At 37.6% G+C, this 20,873-nt stretch overlaps 1 protein-coding gene across 1 annotated transcript in view; it reads right to left on the bottom strand.

Moving 5' to 3' along the window:
* SIK2 (salt inducible kinase 2) overlaps window positions 1–11,554 on the bottom strand; it is a 120,824-nt gene extending 109,270 nt beyond the window's left edge. Inside the window, exon 1 of the mRNA XM_032285610.1 lies at window positions 11,256–11,554. Within this exon, the coding sequence (XP_032141501.1) occupies window positions 11,256–11,390 (135 nt within the window). The 5' untranslated portion in view covers window positions 11,391–11,554. The remainder of the gene's footprint in view (window positions 1–11,255) is intronic.
* Window positions 11,555–20,873: the final 9,319 nt, after the last annotated feature.

Below are 20,873 nucleotides of genomic sequence, written 5' to 3' on the forward strand. Positions count from 1 at the left end.
TGGCTGCTCTATCCTTTGCTATTATCTCCTAAAGCTCTATTAAGTTTCATTTCTTACCTTTCTCTGTTTCTAACTTGCGGCCCACAGGTTGTTTCCCGATTTAATGTAGAACTCTCCCAGCTTCCCAGGGGAAATCCAATTACTAATCAATGTATAAAATTATATGTATTGCCTAAGAATATTATACTTTCAAGTACAAAGCTTCTTCTCTAGGCAGTAAAGGACATGGGTTCTGTGATAGCTGTTTTCATTATGTTTGGTGGTGTTTTAATTATTACCACAATCAAAATATTCTAGAAAGTAAAACTTTGACTGCTAGGTAGGTAGACTGATTAATACTATACTTCCCATTAGAAATATTATTGGACTACCTCAAACCTAAATATATTTAAAGAAACCCTCCCTCAATTAAGAGTATGATACAGTTCATTATTATCCATTACTTTGGGTAACAGCTGCCAGATAAAAGCATAAATGTCTAATTGAATATCCTCAACCAACAAAAAGCTTTTCTAATGAGATGGGTCACAACCATGTAATAGAGACGGAGAGAAGAGATCACGGGTTTTGGAGGGATAGGAATCATGCAACAATTTTATACTGTACATATCTTGAGTATCGTATTTAATGGGATTAAAGAGTTTGGATACTAAATATCAATTAAAGCAAGCTATTACCCAGATAAATCTCCTTTTTTATACCTTTTGGAACCTTGGCCTGAAAATGAAAAAGTGAAAAATATATGACATATATTAAAAAGTTAAAAATGTTATCAAATTAAACTTTAATAATAAAAAATTATAAATCTCATTGTTTAACTTAACAACTCTCAAATGATATAATTCTTGCTTCAATTTTATCTTGGGTTACCGACTTTATCCATCTGTCTGTGACCATAAATAAATATATATATATATAATTTATATTTACATTGCTATCCTTTATTTCTAAGGCTATTAGAACTATTATAAGAGGATTATACTTCTCTAAAGAAAAAGCAGAGCATGAATTAACATGTTCCTTGTAACACGAGTAGTCTAACCGCTTTACCAAATACACCCTAAAATATATGATTCAAACTCAATACAAGTTTATTTCTTGCTCATGTAGCAGAACTAGATGAATGAAGTTGGCGGGCATTTGACGTTCAAAGAGGCTTTAATATCTTTAATGTGTAGCTTCCAAGGTTAACCTGAGCGTGGTCTCCATTCCAGCAAGACAGAAGGAAAAAAGAACTTTGAGGGATCCTCACAGGTGATTTTATGGGCAGGGCCTAGAAGTGGTGCCTATTATTTCTGTTCATTCCATTAGTTAGAACTCGGCATATGACCACACCTTTCTATGCAAAGGAGGCATAGAAATTGTCCAGCTGTAGGCTCAGAAAGAAGAGGAAACAGTAGAGTTTTCAGCTAGCAGTCTCTGCCAAAGTCATTCAGGTAATTTAACAATGGAGCTCTCTATCAAGTACTTCCCAGAAATACGTATAATACTAACAATGGCAATGACTTTCACAACTGCACAGCACTTTAAAAAATACTTTAAATTTTACCTCATTTATTTCCAAATTCTGTGAAGTAAATGGAACAAGCAGTATATTCATGAGTTGATGAAACTACTTAAAACTTAAAACTTAAAACTCTAATGAATTAAAGGGGAAAAACCCTAGGTCTTCGAACTCCAACTTCAATCTTTTCACAATTTCAAAGCGTTTCTATTAATAATACATTTACAGACCACCTTTTGTGTGCTAGGAATTATGCCTGGGATATAAAAATATATGAGATTTGATTCCTACCCTCAAAGAATTTAATAGGTCTGTAAGAAGAAGATGAACACATTTTATCAACAAAAAAATTTGTATTTGGGGATTTCCCCAAAGGTGCACTGAAAGTCCTTAATTTGTAAAAGGGTTGTGTTCCAATAGTTCATTTTAAGGATTAGAATAAACTTAGATTTCTAGGAACTTCCTCTCTACATCCCCTCTATTGTTTAGTTCTGAACATAGAACAAGGGACAAAATCTGCATGATAACAAGAAAGTAGGTCAAGAAAGGAACTTCACAAATGGAAAGATCCCTTTTTTTGTTGTTCATCTAATCAACTCTCTATTCTTAATTACATATGCCATCTTTAAAAAAAACCTTTAATAAATTTATATGATGATACAAAAATGAATACTCCTTCTACTAAAGGACTGAAGAAAGGTTCCTTCTATATACTGAAGAACATTAGGACAAACTAGAATGATCATTATCAAATTAAATCCCACATAAAGTAGCAACACTGAATATTCAACTTCCAAATACTCAGGGAAATATTAATTAAAAACAAAATATCATATTCACAAAGATTAAAAAATAACCTTGTCAGCTAAGGTTCAATGAGATGTTCATTTTAGATATTTTTAGTAGGAATATAAAATAGATTATAATTTTTCTGGGAAGAATTCAGTAGTCTTTATTATAAACCTTAAAAATCATTCATTTCATGTAGCTTAAGGACTCTTCTTCTGAGAAATTATTTGAGAAAATAATCTGAAATGATGACAAAGATTTATGTGTGCTTTTTTTTTTGGGGGGGGGTCTTGCTCTGTTGCCTGGGCTGGAGTACAGTGGTATGATCTCAGCTTACTGGAACCTCTACCTCCCAGGCTTAAATGATCCTCCCACCTCAGCCTCTCAAGTAGCTGGGACTACAGGTGTGCACCACCACACTGTGCTAATTTTTGTATTTATTTGGTAGAGATCGGGTTTCACCATGTTGCCCAGACTGGTCTCAAACTCCTAGGCCCAAGTGATCCTCCCACCTTGGCCTCCCAAAAGTGTGGGATTACAGGTGTGAGCCACCTCCCCAGTCTTATGTGTACATATAATCAATAGAGTACTGAAAAATGAGATATCAGTGCAGTCTCAGCATAAGGTATGAGAAGAAAAATATGAGAAAAAATGAGATACAAATGTGGCAAAAATATTATCGGAGTAAAAAGATCATGGATTATTTTTTCCCTGCTTTATACTTTTCTGTGCAATTTTTCTTCAGTGAACATGTATTACTTTTCTGATAAGAAAAAACCCTGTAACAATGACATAGTTACTTATCACAAATACTAACTTCTTCATCTGAGAAAGAAGTTAGTTTTCATTTTCTCATTTTCAAAATTCTTTAGAAAATGGTTATATTATTTTATGGTTTAAATATTAAGAAGACCATATATACAGAAATGTTTCTAACTATGTGAAATTAAAAAAAAATACATATGAAAGTAACAACTATATAAAATACAAATTTTATGTAGGAGGACAAGGAGTTAAATGTAAAAGAGAAATGTAAAAAGTATTAAACTGATGAATAAAAGAAATTGTTTCATTTTTCAAAACGTTTATGTTATCTTTTTTTTTCCATTGAGACAGTCTTGCTCTGTCACCCAGGCTGGAATGCAGTGGTGCAATTTCGGCTCTGTGCAACGTTTGTCTCCAAGGTTCAAGTGATTCTCCTGCCTCAGCCTCCCGAGTAGCCGGGATTACTGGCATGCACTACCACACCACGCTAATTTTTGTATTTTTAGTAGAGATGGAGTTTCACCATGTTGGCCAGGCTGGTCTCCAACTCCTCACCTCAAGTGATCCACCCACCTCTACCTCCCAAAGTACTGATATTACAGATGTGAACTACCACGCCCAGCCTATCCTGTCTTTTTGATTTTAGAAAAAAAAAAAAAAAAAAAATTAACTTCTCATAAAAGAAATAGTAACCTCATGCATTTAAAGAAACCACACATACAAAAGTTGCTTTTGGGTTCTATAAATCCACAGATTAAAACCAAAAAAAGTAGCTTTTGGAGATTTTACGAAGAAGTTACACAATAAGAACTATTCTTCTAATAAGAAATTAGAAGGGATTAACGTGTTCGTTATCTTAGATAATATTTGCTCCAGTCCTATTACTAATATACTAATTTCTACAATGTCCTTCTGAAGTACTAAGTAGTATTAGCCCTAACATACACTAGACCTTTGAAATTAAAAAATAAATACACTTTTCAACTTATACAACAAATCACTGGTGGAATTACAACCTACTGACCTATCATTTGATTGAAAAGCAAGTGTGTGGTCTATAAGGAAAGAATTTCTGAAAGCAGCAAAAGTCAGTAGTAAAACCAAGAATTCCCAATTTACCCTCTCAGAATAAATAAAAAGTAGACTTTTTTCCAGTGTAAATTTGGCTTTTAAAATTATTTAAATAATAAATTATCATTAGGATTTGATTTGACAGCTGGGTATGGTGGCTCATGCTTGTAATCCCAGCACTTTGGGAGGCCAAGGTGGGAGGACTGCCTGAGCCAAGGAGTTCAAGACCAGCCTGGACAACATGGCAAAACCTTGTCTTTACAAAAAATTTAAAAATTAGCCAGGTGTGGTAGTGCGCACCTGTAGTCCCAGCTACTTGGAAGGCTGAGGTGGGAGGATCACTTGAGACTGGGAGGTGGAGGCTAAAGTGAGCTGTAATCTTGCCACTGTACTCCAGCCTGGGCAACAGAGCAAGACCCTGTCCCCCACATCCCCCCCAAAAATTGATTTGACTTTTATAATAGTAGGTAAGAAAAACAGATTGGAAGAAAGGTAAATGGTCCTATGGTTTTATACTCACAAAAATTAAACTGAGAATTTTTAAGACTATAAAAGAAGTGATTAAAAATAATCCCCTATTGTAAAAAGTATTTAAACAAATCAACAAAAAAGACAATACAATTAAATGAGTCAAAGGACAAAAAGAATTTATAAAAGGAATGCAAATCATCATATAAAACTGTACAAAGTAATCAAAGAAATGCAAATTAAAGTAACAGAAAATATAAACATTTGTCAATTTAAAAAGTAGAAAAAATTTTTAAAAGTAGCAAAGAATATTACTTTCTGTTATCAAACTGGCAGAGATTTAGAAAATAATATATCTGCCAAATGTGAGTTCTTCCTGGTGAAAATTAATGAGTATTCCTTTTCTGGAGGGTAATTTGGCAACCTACACCATAAGATAGGTAATGAATACACTCCTTGACCCAAGAATTCCACTGCTATGCAATTACACTGAGGAAATAATCAAATACATGCACAAAAATGTATGTAGAGGGATATTCTGTGAAACATTATATTAGGAAGAGAAACAGCAATCAATAGGAAATTGATTAAATAAAAGATGGATAGTCAAATGCACAAATACTATTTAACCATTGCTGCACATAGTTTTCAAACTTGGGGAAATGTTAATAACATGTTAAGTAAAAAACACAGATTATGTCATGTATACATGACATCAACTTTATTATACACATATAAAATATATGTGAATAACTAGAATAAGATGAACCAAATATTAACAGCCATTATCTCTGGGTCTGCAGAGTAGTAAACAAGGATGTTAATTTTCTTCTTTGGGCTTTTCAACAATGTTTACAATGAAGATGCACTGACTTCCGTAATTAGGGGAAGTCACATAAATACTATGTTTACTTTCAAGAAGAACTTAAAATAAATTTTAGTATTGGTCCTCAGTTTAATTTGTCTAATATTCATCTCTTAATCTGTTTAAAGTATTTTTAAAAAATTTTTTAAATGAGTTTCTGATGGAATTCCCAAGTTTATCTTTCAATCTTCTAATACCTCAAACTGGATATACAGACTATTTCTCTGTGAAGGATGGGAAAGTATTCTACATCAATGTTCGGAATAGAGAAACTTTTATATAATTTATTTTGAAAAGATGGAGGTGGAAGGTAGAAGAAAGAAGAGGTACTAGATACACTAAAGCGAAAAGAAAGATATCCTAATGAATTCTGGAACCCATTTGCCTCCAAGGAAATGAATCTGCAATCAGCAGTGAGTCGTAAATCAAATGTTATCATGTGAATCCAAGAAGATAGGCCAATTTCAGTTATTTCCAAATAAATGTTTTCTTAATTGACTGGTACTGAGAATTTCCCAGAGGATTTAAAATCAGAACACATTAAACTCTGTTAAAGTTAAAATTTCTACAGAATATAAACATTTACACAACTCTTATTTTGCATGTTTGCTTTACTCCCAAAAAAGAGCAGATCATTTTGAACAATAGTTAGCAGAATAATCTAACAAATACTATTTGTCCGGGGTGCCAGAAAACTAGAGAAAAATTCTATGAAAGCATATATATTCCATGACAAATATAATTTTTATTTCAATACACAAAGATCATACATAAGACTAGATATAAGTATCAGTGATTGAGTTATTCGCTAACAAGTGCTTCTGTTGCACATAGTACAGTTGCTACTTGAAATTTGGAATATTTCATTTTACAAGATTAATACCAAGACTGCTGAAAGGAGTCTTAAAATTAATTTTAAAGCAAAATAGAAAATTCAACAGTATTTTAAAAATGAGTTCTCTTCAAGAAACATCATAATCAGGGTGTAATATGCCTTTCTCTTGTTTCTACCTTTGCTATAAAAATGCAATTTGAATACATTAACAATTTTGAAAACCTTTACAAATCTTACATTTTAAGGAAGTAAAGAATTATGCCTAACTATAAAATCCCCAAAATGCACATAGAAAGCTTTCCAGCAAACAAATGCAGTTTTCAGAATGTCCTTGTTATCAGTTTTGCATTCCAAATTCTCTTAAGGGTAAGTAAGCAGCCTGACACCCACATGCCATTTTAATAAGGTCATTTATAGAATCTCTGTGAAATATCTTTAAGATTCCATAGACTATACATTTCCATGCTCTTTAGCTAAGCAATATAAGAGTTATGGTATTGAGAAAAACTCAGTTATCTATTACAGAAAAGGTCTGAAAATAACTAGTTATGGCTATCTCTGGGGTTGTGATTTTATGAGGAATTCTTTTCATTTATTTATAGTGTGTGTGTGTGTGTGTGTGTGTGTATGTGTGTGTGTGTGTGTGTGTTTAATGAGACTGGGTCTTGCTATATTAACCAGGCTGGTCTCGAATTCCTGGCCTCAAAACACCCACCTGCTTGGGCCTCCCACAGTGCTGGGATTACAGGTGTCAGCCTTCTAACCTGGCCTCCTATTTATACTTTTAAATTTTTCAATAATAAACATGAAAGATTTGGTAATAAAAATACACTACTCTTTAATGTAAAAATAATACCTTGTTACTTAGTAAATTTCCTTTTAGGACTTTACCAGTAATTCTTCCTCCCCTTCCCAAAAAATGTAAAATGTACACACAGCTATAGACACAAAAATATTCACCGCAAATTATTTGCTATAAACAAAAACTGAAAACTACATAATATTCATTAATAAGGGAATTGTTAGGTAAAATGGTATTCATCCACAAGGTAGAACACCATGCAGCTAACAAAAATATCTTTATAAAATTACATATAATAAGCAAAATGCTTAGGTTATAATATTAAGTAGAAAAAAAGAACATAATTTATATATATGTACCATGTGCTCTCATGTGGAAAAAATGCATTTAAATAAAAAGACTAGTGTCATAATGTTAAAGATGGGTTATTCCCATTGGTGGAGGAATTATATGTACACTTTTTTGTTCATTATACTCTTATTTTTTATGTTATAGTAAGATACTACTTCTTTATTTATTTTTCTTTCTTTCGTCCTGAACAAGAAAGAAACTATTTCTTAAATAGAATACAAAAAAATTTAAGTGTACAATTGGCTTTTCTAGAATTTTACTTAAGAGACAAAAAACTAGCTATACCATTAACTAGAAGGAAAAAGTTATTTCCTAGTATTGCATAGTATTGATAAAATAAACTGCTCAAGAACACTCGCAGAACAGCAAACAAGTAACCACTACTGCCTGAAAGTTTAACAGCTTACATGCTATTAATCTTTTCCCATTATGCTAATTTTATAAAATTAGCATCTCTAATTCATAAACCACAAACTAATACTACAAAGCTTTTACAAAGTGTATTAGGAGGCTGAATTCTACCACCACCTGTCTTCCCTTTTGTGTGCAAAATTCACATAGAGAACTAACACAATACCACTTCAGGTGATGATATAATTATATTTCATAAATAATGTTAACCTATTTGATAGATTTGACCAAAATGAAGATCTCTTTTGTCTACTATTTTTTTTTCTAAAAGAGAAACAGACTTGAACTTCCCAAGTTCTGTAGATATACATCATTTGTGAGTGACATAGAACAAGAGTCAGAGAAGAGCAAATTAAAAATAAGAGTCCAAATGTTCATTACATAGATGTTTAAGACCTAAAATTTGCCTCAGGATCTAACTTGGGGAAAAAATACCTCTAAGTTTTAAAACACAAACTTGTATCGATGTTAAAGCATAGTATATGAAGAAACTTTTATCAGTAATAAGTGTAATTGTGATATTTTGCTGATATTATTTTTATACCATATTCATTGTTCTCACGATAACTACTGTTGTATGTTCAGCAACAAGAACTGAATTTAAAACAAAAGCTTTCACTAGCCATCTTACAGTTTTTAAGGTAGTTTTATTTATTAAAAACACACAAACATTTACCCAGCAAATGAATAAGGATAAATAACTGCTGTAAAAAAACCTCATTAACAATGGAATTGTTACTCCAGTGGAATAATTTAAGAAACAACCGGGTCGGCAAGGTGGCTCACGCCTGTAATCCCAGCATTTTGGAAAGCTGAGGCAGGCAGATCACTTGAGGTCAGGAGTTCAAAAGGAGCCTGGCCAACGTGGTGAAACCCCGTCTCTACCAAAAACACACACACAAAAATTAGCCAGGTGTGGCGATGCGCACTTGTAATCCCAGCTAGTTGGGAGGCTGAGGCAGGAGAATCACTTGAACCCGGGAGGCAGAGGTTGCAGTGAGGGGAGATCGCACCACTGCACTCCAGTCTGGGCAACAAGAGCCAGACTCTGTCTTAAAAAAAAAAAAAAAAAAAAAAAAAAAAAAAAAAATTCAGAGCAACTTTACAACCTAGAGATCTACAGAACTTTTCTGTTCAACGATTGCTTTGACATTTTACTTATCCCTCTCTACCTTAGTATCTCCAATCATACTCACCAAATTACAGATACTCACATTCACCCAAGTCAAATTTACACTATTTCTTTTTACATGTTAATAACAACTTCTTTAGAAAAGCACAAGGGAAATGGGTTCTGTGGACTAAACAGTTAGCTTTTAACGTCAATCAATTCACACACAGACACTACACACACGATTTAGGATCTAAGTCCTCTTTCATGATCTGACCAGTGCTTTCAATTACAAATGAATGCACTGATCTCACTCAGATAACCAAACCACGATATTACTCCATAGTGCCCCCTAGCTCTTTAAGATGTATCAGTTTAAAAGGGACACCATTTGAATCGTCAATCTCAAGATAGTGTCAGTCATTCTACTTAGGCAGCTCTTAAACAGATACTGTATTAACTAAATTTGACCTGATAAATAATAGATGACTTAAGTAAATTTTGCTACTAATCCCAGTAAGAGCCGATGAGAAAAAAAATACTGTGAACTGATGGATTTGGAATTCAACCACACAATACACTACAGTTCAAAAGTTTTGTAGGACCTCTCTATAACTCACAATTTGTTTGCTTTTAGAAAGACATTAAGCAAGGGCTCATAAAATGTGCATTTAAAATGCCTTCTTTTATGTAACTTAAAGGGAAATGCCATGGCATTAGGCCATGGCTCTGCAGAGGAATGGAACCAATTTCTTCATTTTAAAAAATACTGGGATCAGATTAAACTATGCAAAGATTTATCAATATCACTATAGTCAAGTTACCATTACAAAGAATCTAAACTGCTAACAGGTAAATCTGTGAGAAGAAAATATCTGACCTCGGTCCTGGTTCTAAAAGATAAGTCAGATTTGGACTGTTTCAGGATCAGCAGAGGAAGGCAAAAAGTAAAGAAGACAGAATGACATATATCCCTTCCTTCTGGAAATGGGCATTAAGCAAAACTTCTAAGCACAACTGCAACTATAAAAATCACTCAGGTTTGCAAGTGCCCTTCGCCTTATATAAGTCATTCTGAAAAAAAGTCCTACTTTACTCTACGTTCAAACTCTAGTACATTCATACTAATAAGGAAAAAATCAGAATAGGAGCAAAACCGGGGGGCAAAAACAAAACAAAACAAAACGAAAAAAACAGGAAAAGGATGAAACTCCAGGAGGAACTACAATAAGGCAGAGTAGAGTACGTCAAAACGACTAGGTTTTATTCTAAAGAATGGTTTTGTTTCTACTGTTCTTCTAAGGTATTTAATTTGCACGTCTTAAAATAGAGACCCTGAGGAGAGCAGCTTGAGGCAGTGGAAGGAAGGGGGGCGGGTTAGGTAAGAACAGAGACTTGTGAGAGAATATGTGCGGTGCATTAGAATGTGCAATGAAGAGAGTGCAGGATTCACCGTCAGGAAGCAGCTGAGGGCTTTATGAGTAGAAGCAGAATCTGATGTGGTTTAAAGAATGCGTATTACAGCCAGAAAGCACACCTGGTACAGGGACAACCCTAGACAAGAAAGATCAACCCGCTTACTTGCAAGTGCAGAGATGACCATTTTAACCAGTTCTGTTGTCTGGAGCATTAAATGGAAATGCCCCAGGCAAGAGATCAAGCTAGCCAGACACCAAATCAGAGACACCGTGGGGCAAAACGAAGGAGAGAAGATGGACAGTGGCCGTGCGGGCATTCCCAGCCACGGGGCCCTTCCTCGCCAGGCAGGGGAGGGGCGCCGGGGTCACGGGGGCCGCACGATGCCCATCCGCGGAGCCCAAGCACAGGCGGTCCCCTCCTCGGGCAGGCGACGTCTCTCACGGCGCAGCCTGGGAACACCGAGACTTCCCCTCCCACCCCACCCCCAGCCGAAAGCAGGGAAGACGCGGAACTTGGGCCCCGGAGCGGAGGCCACAGACCAGGTCACGGCCCGACTGGGGGGCTCTGGGCGAAATTCCGGGTAGCCACCGCGGGTGGCGTAGGGGAAAGTAGGGGAAAGCAAAGCCCCGGCTGATCGCGTTTCCAGTCGGACGACACTCGGGTCCGGGTGCCCGGGCCCAATCCCTTCGCTGCTCACCGACCCCCTGCACCTCCTGGGTCCTCACAGTCCCAGGCCCACTCGCCTCCGCCAGTGGCGCGGCCTCTCGGGTCTCCCCGGTCCCACCACTGCGGCCGCCCCTCTCTGTAAGCAGCTCCTCTCCCGAACCCTCGCCTCCGACGCTCCCGCCAAGCCCCGGGCCGCACCTCCGTCTTGGTGATCCGGTGCCGCGCCAGCTTCACCACGGCGAAGTTGCCCTTGCCCAGCGTGCCCTCGATGTCGTAGAACCCCACCCGGACCGGCCCGCGCTGCAAGTGCCTCGGGCCATCCGCCATGACCATGCTGGGCCCCGCTGCTAGACACGGCGGACAGGAGCGCGGGCGGGCGGGCGGGAGGGCTGGCAGCGCGTCTCGGCTTGGGCGACGGCAGCTCCGCTTGCTCCTTCGCTCCTTCCCTCCCGCTCTGCAGGGCCCAGCCAGGCGCGCGCCGCCGCTGACGTGCGCCGACGTCAGGGGGCCGGGGAAGGGGGACGGGGGCGGGCCCGGGCCTGGATTGGTCACCATGGCGACCAGAGCACCGCTGTTGTCCGCGACTGGAGGGGGAGAGTGGGGGAAGGCGCGCGGGGAGGGGCGCGGGCCGGACCAGCGCACTCCTTCCGGGCTCAGACGCCCTCCTCTCGCCTCTCCGCCTTGCCGCTGCCAGGGGCGGGGTCGCCGCCCGGCCCGCTCCATTCCTCGGCCTTCCAGGCGAAGGGCAAGAGCGAGCCCTGGCGGACCGTGCAGAGCGGTGCAGAGACCTGGATGCGACCTGAGGTCTCCTTCCCCATCCCGGCGTTCTCCGCCCACCCGGGGACGTTCCCGCCAAAACCTCTCACCTACAAGTACAGCCAGCCCTAAATTTGGCACCGGCAAAGAACTGTGGCAGAGCAATGCGTTGCTCACAGGCTCTTTCCTTTGTATCCTTTTCTCATCTCGTTTCTATGTATAATAAACCCCTCCACGCTTTGATTTCTCCTAGGAGTCATTCTGACAGCAGTACAGCCGCTTATAGACTCACAGAATGTCAGCGCTGAAGAGACCTTGGAGATCACTTAATCCAAGAGATTTGGAGCCTCAAATGAGCTTCCGAGTCTGGAACTCCCTACAACATAGGCCAGTTTTTGCTTATGTGAGCATGTCTCTGCAGAGATGGACTCGTAGCTTCTATCAGATTCACAAACGTGTTGGTGACCCTGAAAAGGTTAAGAAATATTTCTCTAATCCAATTTTTTTTTCTCCAGAGGCCGAAGCAGACCGCGAGGAATAAAGGGAATTGCCAAGGTCACACAGCTAATTCTAGAGGTAGAATTATAAATCACACCACGCTTCCAAATATGACCCAAGGAAACAGGGACAGTGACACTTTAATATTTTGAAATGTATTATGTGCCTTCATATCTTGGTTTCTAAATACGATTCTTCACCTAAAGGAGCCAGACTCCGTGGCGAGAAGGCTGATTCGAGGGCAGAGACAGGGAAAGTATAAAATGCCCTTGAAAGATCCTGTGCCTTAAAGTAGGGAGGTTTCTTTGCTATGTCGAGGAAGATATGTCAAAAGAAAAGAGATGTCTTGAAGGTGCTCACCCTTACCAAATCTGAGACAATTTGAGAATCAAGAATAAATAATGATAGAAATGGATTTTAACATATTGAATTTTTAAAAAGAATCCATAGAGCATACTTGCTTTTAAACTTTTAAATAAATAAATAAAGGGGGGAGAAGTGAAATGACGGTGGAATGCCAACTAATATATGTTAGAAAAATGACAATTAGCAAATCGTTTGGCAACCATTACAGTAATAATGGATTTAGACATGAATTATCAATAGATGTTAAGATCATTGAGTGAAATTTGGCCGGAGAACAAGATATTTGCATAGTCTTTGGATTTCTTATTCATGATAAAGGATTAACAAAGGTCCCTTTACAGTGGAGAAATCTGACACCATTCTAACCAAATGATCAAAATTAATGTCACCAATTATGTGATACAATGACACCATGTGCCTCCTGATGTGAGGCACTGAGGTTACAATATCTCTTATGTAGTATTCCTGTCAAAAATGCATATTATGATCTAGAACCAATCAGAAAGATACAAACTGAGAAACATTCTACCCAACAACTGACCTGCATTCTTAAAAAACATCAATGTCATGAAAACCAAAGAGAGGCTGAGGAACCATTTTAGATTTAAGGGATTTAAAAAGGCATGCCACTAAAGGCAACATGTGATTTGGAAAAACATGCTATAAAGGAGTATTTCAGAACTTTTACTGAAATTTGAATATGGATTACATATTAGATATTGTTTCAGTGTTAAACTTCTTGAATTTTATAATTGTACTGTGATTATAAAAGAGCGTATCTCTTATTAAGAGATACACGCTAAACTAGTTAGGCATAAAATTGTGGACTGGGCGAGGTGGCTCACACCTGCAATCCCAACACTTCGGCAGGCCAAGGCGGTGTATCACTTGAGGTCAGGAGTTCAAGACCAGCGTGGCCAACATGGTGAAACCCCATCTCTACTAAAAATACAAAGATTAGCCGGGTGTGGTGGCACTCGCCTGTAATCCTAGCTAGTCTGGAGGCTGAGATGGAAGAATGGGTTGAACCTCGGAGGTGGAGGTTGCAGTGAGCGGAGATGGCGCCACTGCCCTCCAACCTGGGTGACAGAGTGAGGCTCTGTCTAAAAAAAACCTTTTGATATATGCAACTTACTCTCAAATGGTTTAGCACAGATAGGTAAGGCAAATGTGACAAAATGTTAAATTGATAAATCTAGGTAAAAGGGTATATGGTAGATTGTTGTACTGTTCTTACAACATTTCTGTAGTTTTAATTTTTTAATGAAAATTAATATATTGTATATTTTATTTTTAAAAAATATATAAGAAATATGTAATATATAATATAATAAATATACATAATAAATGTGTAAAATATATGTATTATAGATAATATATTTTTAAAAATAAAATACACTATATAAATATATGTATTTAGTGCAAGATGGCCTTTGGGCCCTCCACTGCTCACTGTGCTTCTGCTCTTCCCTCTCCCCAAGCAATACCTTATTCTACTATGAGGTATGTTGTTTGCAAAAGTGAGGGGAGAATGGGAGAAGACTGTAAGACTGATCAGATTTCTGGATTGATGAGAGTGAGTGCTATATGAGTGGTCCTCTAACTAGGTGAGAGGTACTCTAATTAAGCCAGGAACCTACATATGTATACCAGTTCAAAAATAGTTCCCATGTGCATTTTGCCACTTAGATGATTATATTTTAATTGTTCTGGGGGTGGGTTCCTCTGGGAATCTGATGACAAGTCACTTACTCAAGATTCAGAAAATATACATGGAGACCCACTAGAGTGAACAACCTCATCCTTTAAAGTATATTGTTGGACAGAAATGGACTCATTTGAGTATTTAAATTAGATAACCAAGCCAAACACCTACTTGCACAGTCTGGGAATAAGAATTGATTTGGGACTGGAAAGAAGAAAAGGGATGACAGAGAGTACCAAAAGGTTTTGGAAAGCCAGAGTTCAATGTGACCGTTCTGGGTGTCTACAAGTTAGAGAACAGGAGGCCAGAAAGAGGGAAGAGACAGAAGGGGCTATGCCAAAAATCAGCCTTGCTCATGTGGAAATGCAGTGGGTGTGCTACTCAGCGTTACTGGTAGGCTGTAAATGAAAACCTGAAGAAATACATATATGTGGACTAATTTAGAATACTGCAATCTTGGATTCTGTAATTCAACTCTGTTTCCTTAATCCAAAAGATCTACTTCTCCCTGTCCTATTTCAACCCTATTTGTCTCCTATGTACTTTTCTTTCCAATTAAATGATAGCTGTATACATTTTATCAATTATTTTTATCCAACTCCTGCTTTCCTTTTCTCTTCCTCTATCCCACTTTCTCCTCTTTCTCTTTCCTTACACACACACACACACACACACACACACACACACACACACTCATCTGCAGGAAAAAAGAATAAAAGATAAGAGGGAGAAGGAGAAGAAAGAGACCTTCGTACAATCCCCATCTTTCATTTCTGGTTTTAGTACCAATGAGATAAAGCGCTCTTGTCACCAAATACCTATTTGCCTGATCTTTCAGATGCAGCATTCCCAGCTGATGCTGTGAGTCTATGATATTTAGCATTGAGTTTGTTAAAAAATGTTAACATAACACTTCAAAAGGTAAAAAGGTATACACAGAGAAAGAATTAAGTAAGATGGTGAGAGACTAAGAATTAATTCTATAACATATTTAGAATAAAGTGGAATTATAAATAAAAATGTAGAATGAGAGGAGTTAGCAAAGAGGTAATGAAAAAGTGATCTGAAATGTGAGGAAAGAAGACTTTGACTCACAATGCTGTATATTATTTTGCTGAAGCAGACAGCCTGTGAACTTGAAAAAAAGATATGTACTATTTATCTCCTTGATCATGAACAATGTCTGCATTTTTACTGTTTTATCATTTCCCGACTGAAGGAAAGTCAATATAATAATAGACTTAGGCCTGGATTTAGATTTAGTTCAAATAAAATACTGATGAAATCTTTATTAGACGGCTTTGCTTAGAAAAAAGATTACAATGCTAGAATGAATACTTTGCCTCTTATATTAACAAAGACAGAGAGTACACAAGGAAATCCAAAACACTGACCTGTGCTCATTCCAAGGGCTTCTGATAAGTGTAAAGTCAGCTATTCATAAAACAAGCATCAATCAGTCAGGTTAATGAACATGGGAATGCCATTACATGTAAGGTACTATTATGGAAATAAACTAAAGGATTGAGGTTATTTAAAGAAAACTTTCTTTAGCACTTTTATTTTTAAAATAGCTTTATTGAGGTGTGCATAACATATAATGAGCTACACATATTTAATGTATACAACATGATGAGTTTGAACATATGCATATACCCATGAAACCATCATTATAATCAAAGTAGTAAATATATCCATCATCTCCAAAAGCTCCCCACTTCTCCCATGTGTGTGTGCCAGGAGCAGGGGGCTGGGTGGGGGTTGGTAAGAACACTTGAGATCTACTCTCTTAAATTTTTTTGTTTATAATACAATATTATTAACTATAGGCACTATATTGTTCAGATCTCTAGAACTTATTCATCTGCATCACTGAAGCTTTATACCCATTAAACAACTTGCTGTTTCTCCCTTCTCCCCTAGCCCCAGGCAACCACCATTTTATTCTCTTTCTATTAGTTTGACTATTTTAGATAGCTCATATGAGTGGGATCATGCAGAATTTGTCTTTGTGACTGTCTTATTTTACTCAGCATAATGTCTTTCAGGTCCATCCATGTTGTTGCATATGGTAGGATTTCCTTCCTTTTTAAGGCTGAATAATATTCTGTTGTGTGTGTATGTGTGTGCATGTGTGTGTGTGTATATATACATTTCTTTCCATTCATTTATTGATAGACATTTAGGTTGTTTCTATATCTTGGTTATTGTGAATAATGCTGCAATGAACATGGGAGTGCAGATATCTCTTCAAGATCCTGATTTCAATTCCTTTGGATAAATACCCAGAAGTGGGATTGATGGATCATATGGTAGTTCTATTTTTAATTTTTTGAGGAACCTCCATACTGATTTCCATAATGCTGTACTGATTTACATTCCTACCAACAGTATACAAGCATTCTGATTGCTCTACATCCTTGCCAACACTCATTATCTTTTTTTAAATAATAGCCACACTAACAGGTGTGAGATGCTATCTCATTTTGGTTTTGATTTGCATTTCCTTGGTGATTAGTGATGTTGAGCATTTTTTCATAAACCTAGTGGCCAATCGTGTATCTGCTTTGAAGAACTATCTATTCAAGTCCTTTGCTTGTTTTAAAATCAGGTGTTTTTTTTTTTTAAATTGAGTTGTAGGAGTTCCTTATACACTTTGGATATTAAACTCTTATCACATATATGGCTTGCAATTCTTTTTCTCTAATTCCATAGTTGCTTTTTCACTGTGTTGATTGTTTCCTTTGCTGTGCAGAAGCTTTTTAGTTTAATGTAGTCCCACTTGTCTATTTTTGCTTTCGTTGCCTGTGCTTTTGATGCCATATCCAAGAAATCATTGCCAAGACCAATATCAAGAAAATATTCCCCTACATTTTTTCTAGGAGTTTTATAATTTAAAGTTTTACATTGAAGTCTTTAATCCATTTTGAGCTGATTTTCTATATAGTGTAAGGATCTAGTTTTATTCTTTTGCATGTGAATATCCAGTTTTCCCAGCACCATTTGTTGAAGAGACTATCCTTTCCTCATTTTGTATGCTTGGCACTCTTGTTGAAGATCAGTTGACCGTATATTATTTCTAGGCTCTCTATTTCATTTCATTGGTCTGTATTTCTGTCTTTGTGCCAGTGGTATACTGTTTTAATTACTGTAGCTTTGTAATATATTTTGCAGTTAGGAAGTTTGAGGCCTTCAGCTTTATTCTTCTTGCTCAAGATTGGTGTGGCTATGCAGTGTTGTTTATGGTTACATATAAATACACATTTTTTTTTCAAGCACACATGGAGGATTCTCTAGGATACATCACAAGTTAGATAACAAAATCAGGATGATTTTTTTTTTTTTTTGGTAGGATGATTGAAATCATGCCAGGTATCTTTTCTGACCACAAGGGAATGAAACTAGAAATCAGTAGCAGAAGGAAAATTTAAAAATTCACAAATACATGGAAATTAAATAACATACTTCTGAAAAACCAGTGAGTCAAAGAAGAAATCAAAAGGGAAATCAGAGCCAGGGTGTGGTGCATGCCTGTAATCCCTGCTACTTGGGAGGCCAAGGTGGAAGGATTGCTTGAGCTTAGGAATTCAAGGCCAGTCTGGGCAACATGGTGAGACCTCATCTCAAAAAAGGCAGGTGGGGAGGGGAATAAAAATTATCCTGAGACAAATGAAAATGAAAACACAACATGCCAAAACTTATGGGGTGCAGCAAAAGCAGGACTAAGAGGAAAGCCTATGGGTAACCATGCCCTAGTTTGGTTTTAGCTGTGATAGATCTTCTCTAAATGAAGAATATGTGACTCTCTCTAATTTTTAAAATAATTTCCAAATTTTTTTTTATCTTCTCCCAGATGACAGCTTTTCTCAGGACCTTAAATTTGAAATGGGGTCTTAGATAGTATCATATGAATTCATCTTCCTATCCGAAACATAAATTTCTAAATATTTGTTGGGTGACATTAAGCCTTGGTTTACTGCTTCATGCAGGAACACAATCTATTGTGAGACAGTTAGCATCAATGGAAAGCACTTCCTTATTATTAGTTTCACATCTGCTTCTAACTTCTGCCTATAGATTTTAGTTCTTTTCTCTAGAAGAAGACATTACACACACACACACACACACACACACACACACACACACACATTCTCATATTCTTTCTTCAGTTTTCCAGGCAAAACATTCCCAATTTCACTGTCTAGCTGACTATGATTACCCTTATTTTTGTGGTTCTCTAGACTCTGGTTTTTCAATGTCTTTCTTAAAATACTGTTCAAAAAATTGAACATAGTATCCCAGGTGTAGTCTAAGCAGTACAGAATACTGGCCATTGGCTGTATACATTGGTTCCCTTGATCTGTACTCCATGTTCATATTAATTCACCAAAAATTGGGCTAGTTGTTGTTTTAGCAGCCACATCCCATAGTTAAGACCAAAGGCCAACTAAAACCCTTGGGTCTTTAAAAATAACAATTACTATTGCATTAAGTCAACCTTATAATTTTCTTAGACAATTGATTTTTTAAAAATATAAATGGAAATTCTGATGTCATCTTGTTGATTTTGCTCCTTGTTCCAGATAAAAGAATCATTTTGATTATTTGCTCTGCTACCTATCACATTACCTAATCATTAGTTTTCTAAGCTATCCACAGACCCCACCAACATGTTTTCTATATCTTTATTGGAGTCATTCTTCTTTGTGTTATCGCTCCTAGTACAAGTGTATGGCTCATAGTAGGTTCATGACTGTGGATTGGTAAACTGGTAAATAGGGGAAAGCCTGGGCCACAGTCCTAGACCTGGCCACTAAACATCTTCCAATTTAACTTCCATAATCTATTGGTCCACCTTCATTTGATTTGGCGCTTCTTTTTGTTGTTGTTTTATTTTTAGTTTTTTGAGACAGGGTCTTGCTATGTTGTCCAGGCTGGTCTCAAATTCCTGGGCTCAAGTAGTCCTCCTGTCTCAGCTTCCTGAGTAGTTGGGACTACACGCGTGAGCCACTGTGCCTGATTTGGTTTTTCATATAACCCTGAGTTCTAGGAATATTCTATGTTCATGCTGCTGGAAAAAGACTTTAAAGAGGGGTCAGGTGTGGTGGCTCATGCCTGTATTCCTAGCACCTTGGAGGCTGAAGCAGGTGGATCCCTTGAGGTCAGGAGTTCCAGACCAGCTTGGCCAACATGGTGAAACCCTGTTTTACTAAAAGTACAAAAATTAGCCGGATGTAGTAGCATGCGCCTGTAGCCCCAGCTGCTCCGGAGGCAGAGGCAAGAGGATCACTTGAGCCTGGGAGGCAGAGATTGAAGTGAGCTGAGATTGCACCCCTGTACTCCAGTCTGGGTGACCGAGCAAGATCCTCTCTTGGAAAAAAAAAAAGATTTTAAAGTGGCACCTTGACATTCTAATACCAGTATTTCAATATATAAGCTACTTAACTCTCAGTTACTTTCTCCTTAGTTAATTCCTGTCAATTATTGGAGTATTTTACTAATCTCCCCAGCTCTACTAGGCCATGAACTTCTTTTAGGGTAAGGATCATATCTCAGTAAGTTTTGAAATTTCAAAACTTTTTGGCAGATTCAGCAAGTGTTTAGTTTGCCATTCACTGCATTCATGTGCTAGGCACCATGGTAGGCATCGGAGATATAAACATAAGTAAGACACAGTTCTTGCCCTTGATAATTTGATGGCTTAGAGAGGGAGCTATAAAATTCGACTGCTTAAGTGTGAACTTTGGCTCTACTACTTACTAGCTGGTGACCTTGGGGAAATTACTTAACCTCTCTCTGCTTGAATTGCTGTTAAATAGTGCTAAATAATAGTACCTACCTCTGAGGATTATTGTGAACAGGGTAGACAAACTATTTTAATGTGATGTGGTGAGAGCTAAGATGAAAGGTTTGCACAGGGAGCTCAAAGGAGAGCCACTCAGCTCAATTCAAAGGTCTTTGGTGAGGCTTCCAAAAGATGAAAACTGAGAAGAGTTATAAAGGCCTAGTAAGGCTGGATGAAAAAAGATTGGATGAGCATTTGAAGAGAAAGAAACAGAATGAGCAGTGGGTCCAAAGGTAGGAAGAGGCATGATGTACTCAGGTAACTACCATCAGTTGTAAACATCTAGATTCAGTGATGAGAGTGTCCATAGATAAAACTGGAAGACACCTGGGACCAGGTCATGGGAGGCCCTCTCTGTCCCTTCAGCCAGACTGCTGCTCCTAAACCCCTCTATATAGAAATTCTGAAGTTGCAGCTGGATAGGAAACTGCTGAAGTGATCAATTCCAACTGTGGCAGTGATAAGATGTGAAGAATGAAGGGAGGGAGATGTTGAAGATTGCTCCCAGGTTGTTGATTGGAGTGAACAGATGCAATCAGTTACTGAGAGTTCACCGCATGCCATTCACTCTGCTGGGCACTGAACATGTAAAGATAGATGAAATATGGTCCCAGCCCTCAAGGAACATGTAATCTACTTCATTTAG

The sequence above is a fragment of the Sapajus apella genome, unplaced genomic scaffold, assembly GCF_009761245.1.
Source record: "Sapajus apella isolate SASKATOON/1434 unplaced genomic scaffold, GSC_monkey_1.0 scaffold16, whole genome shotgun sequence".
NCBI lineage: Eukaryota > Metazoa > Chordata > Mammalia > Primates > Cebidae > Sapajus > Sapajus apella.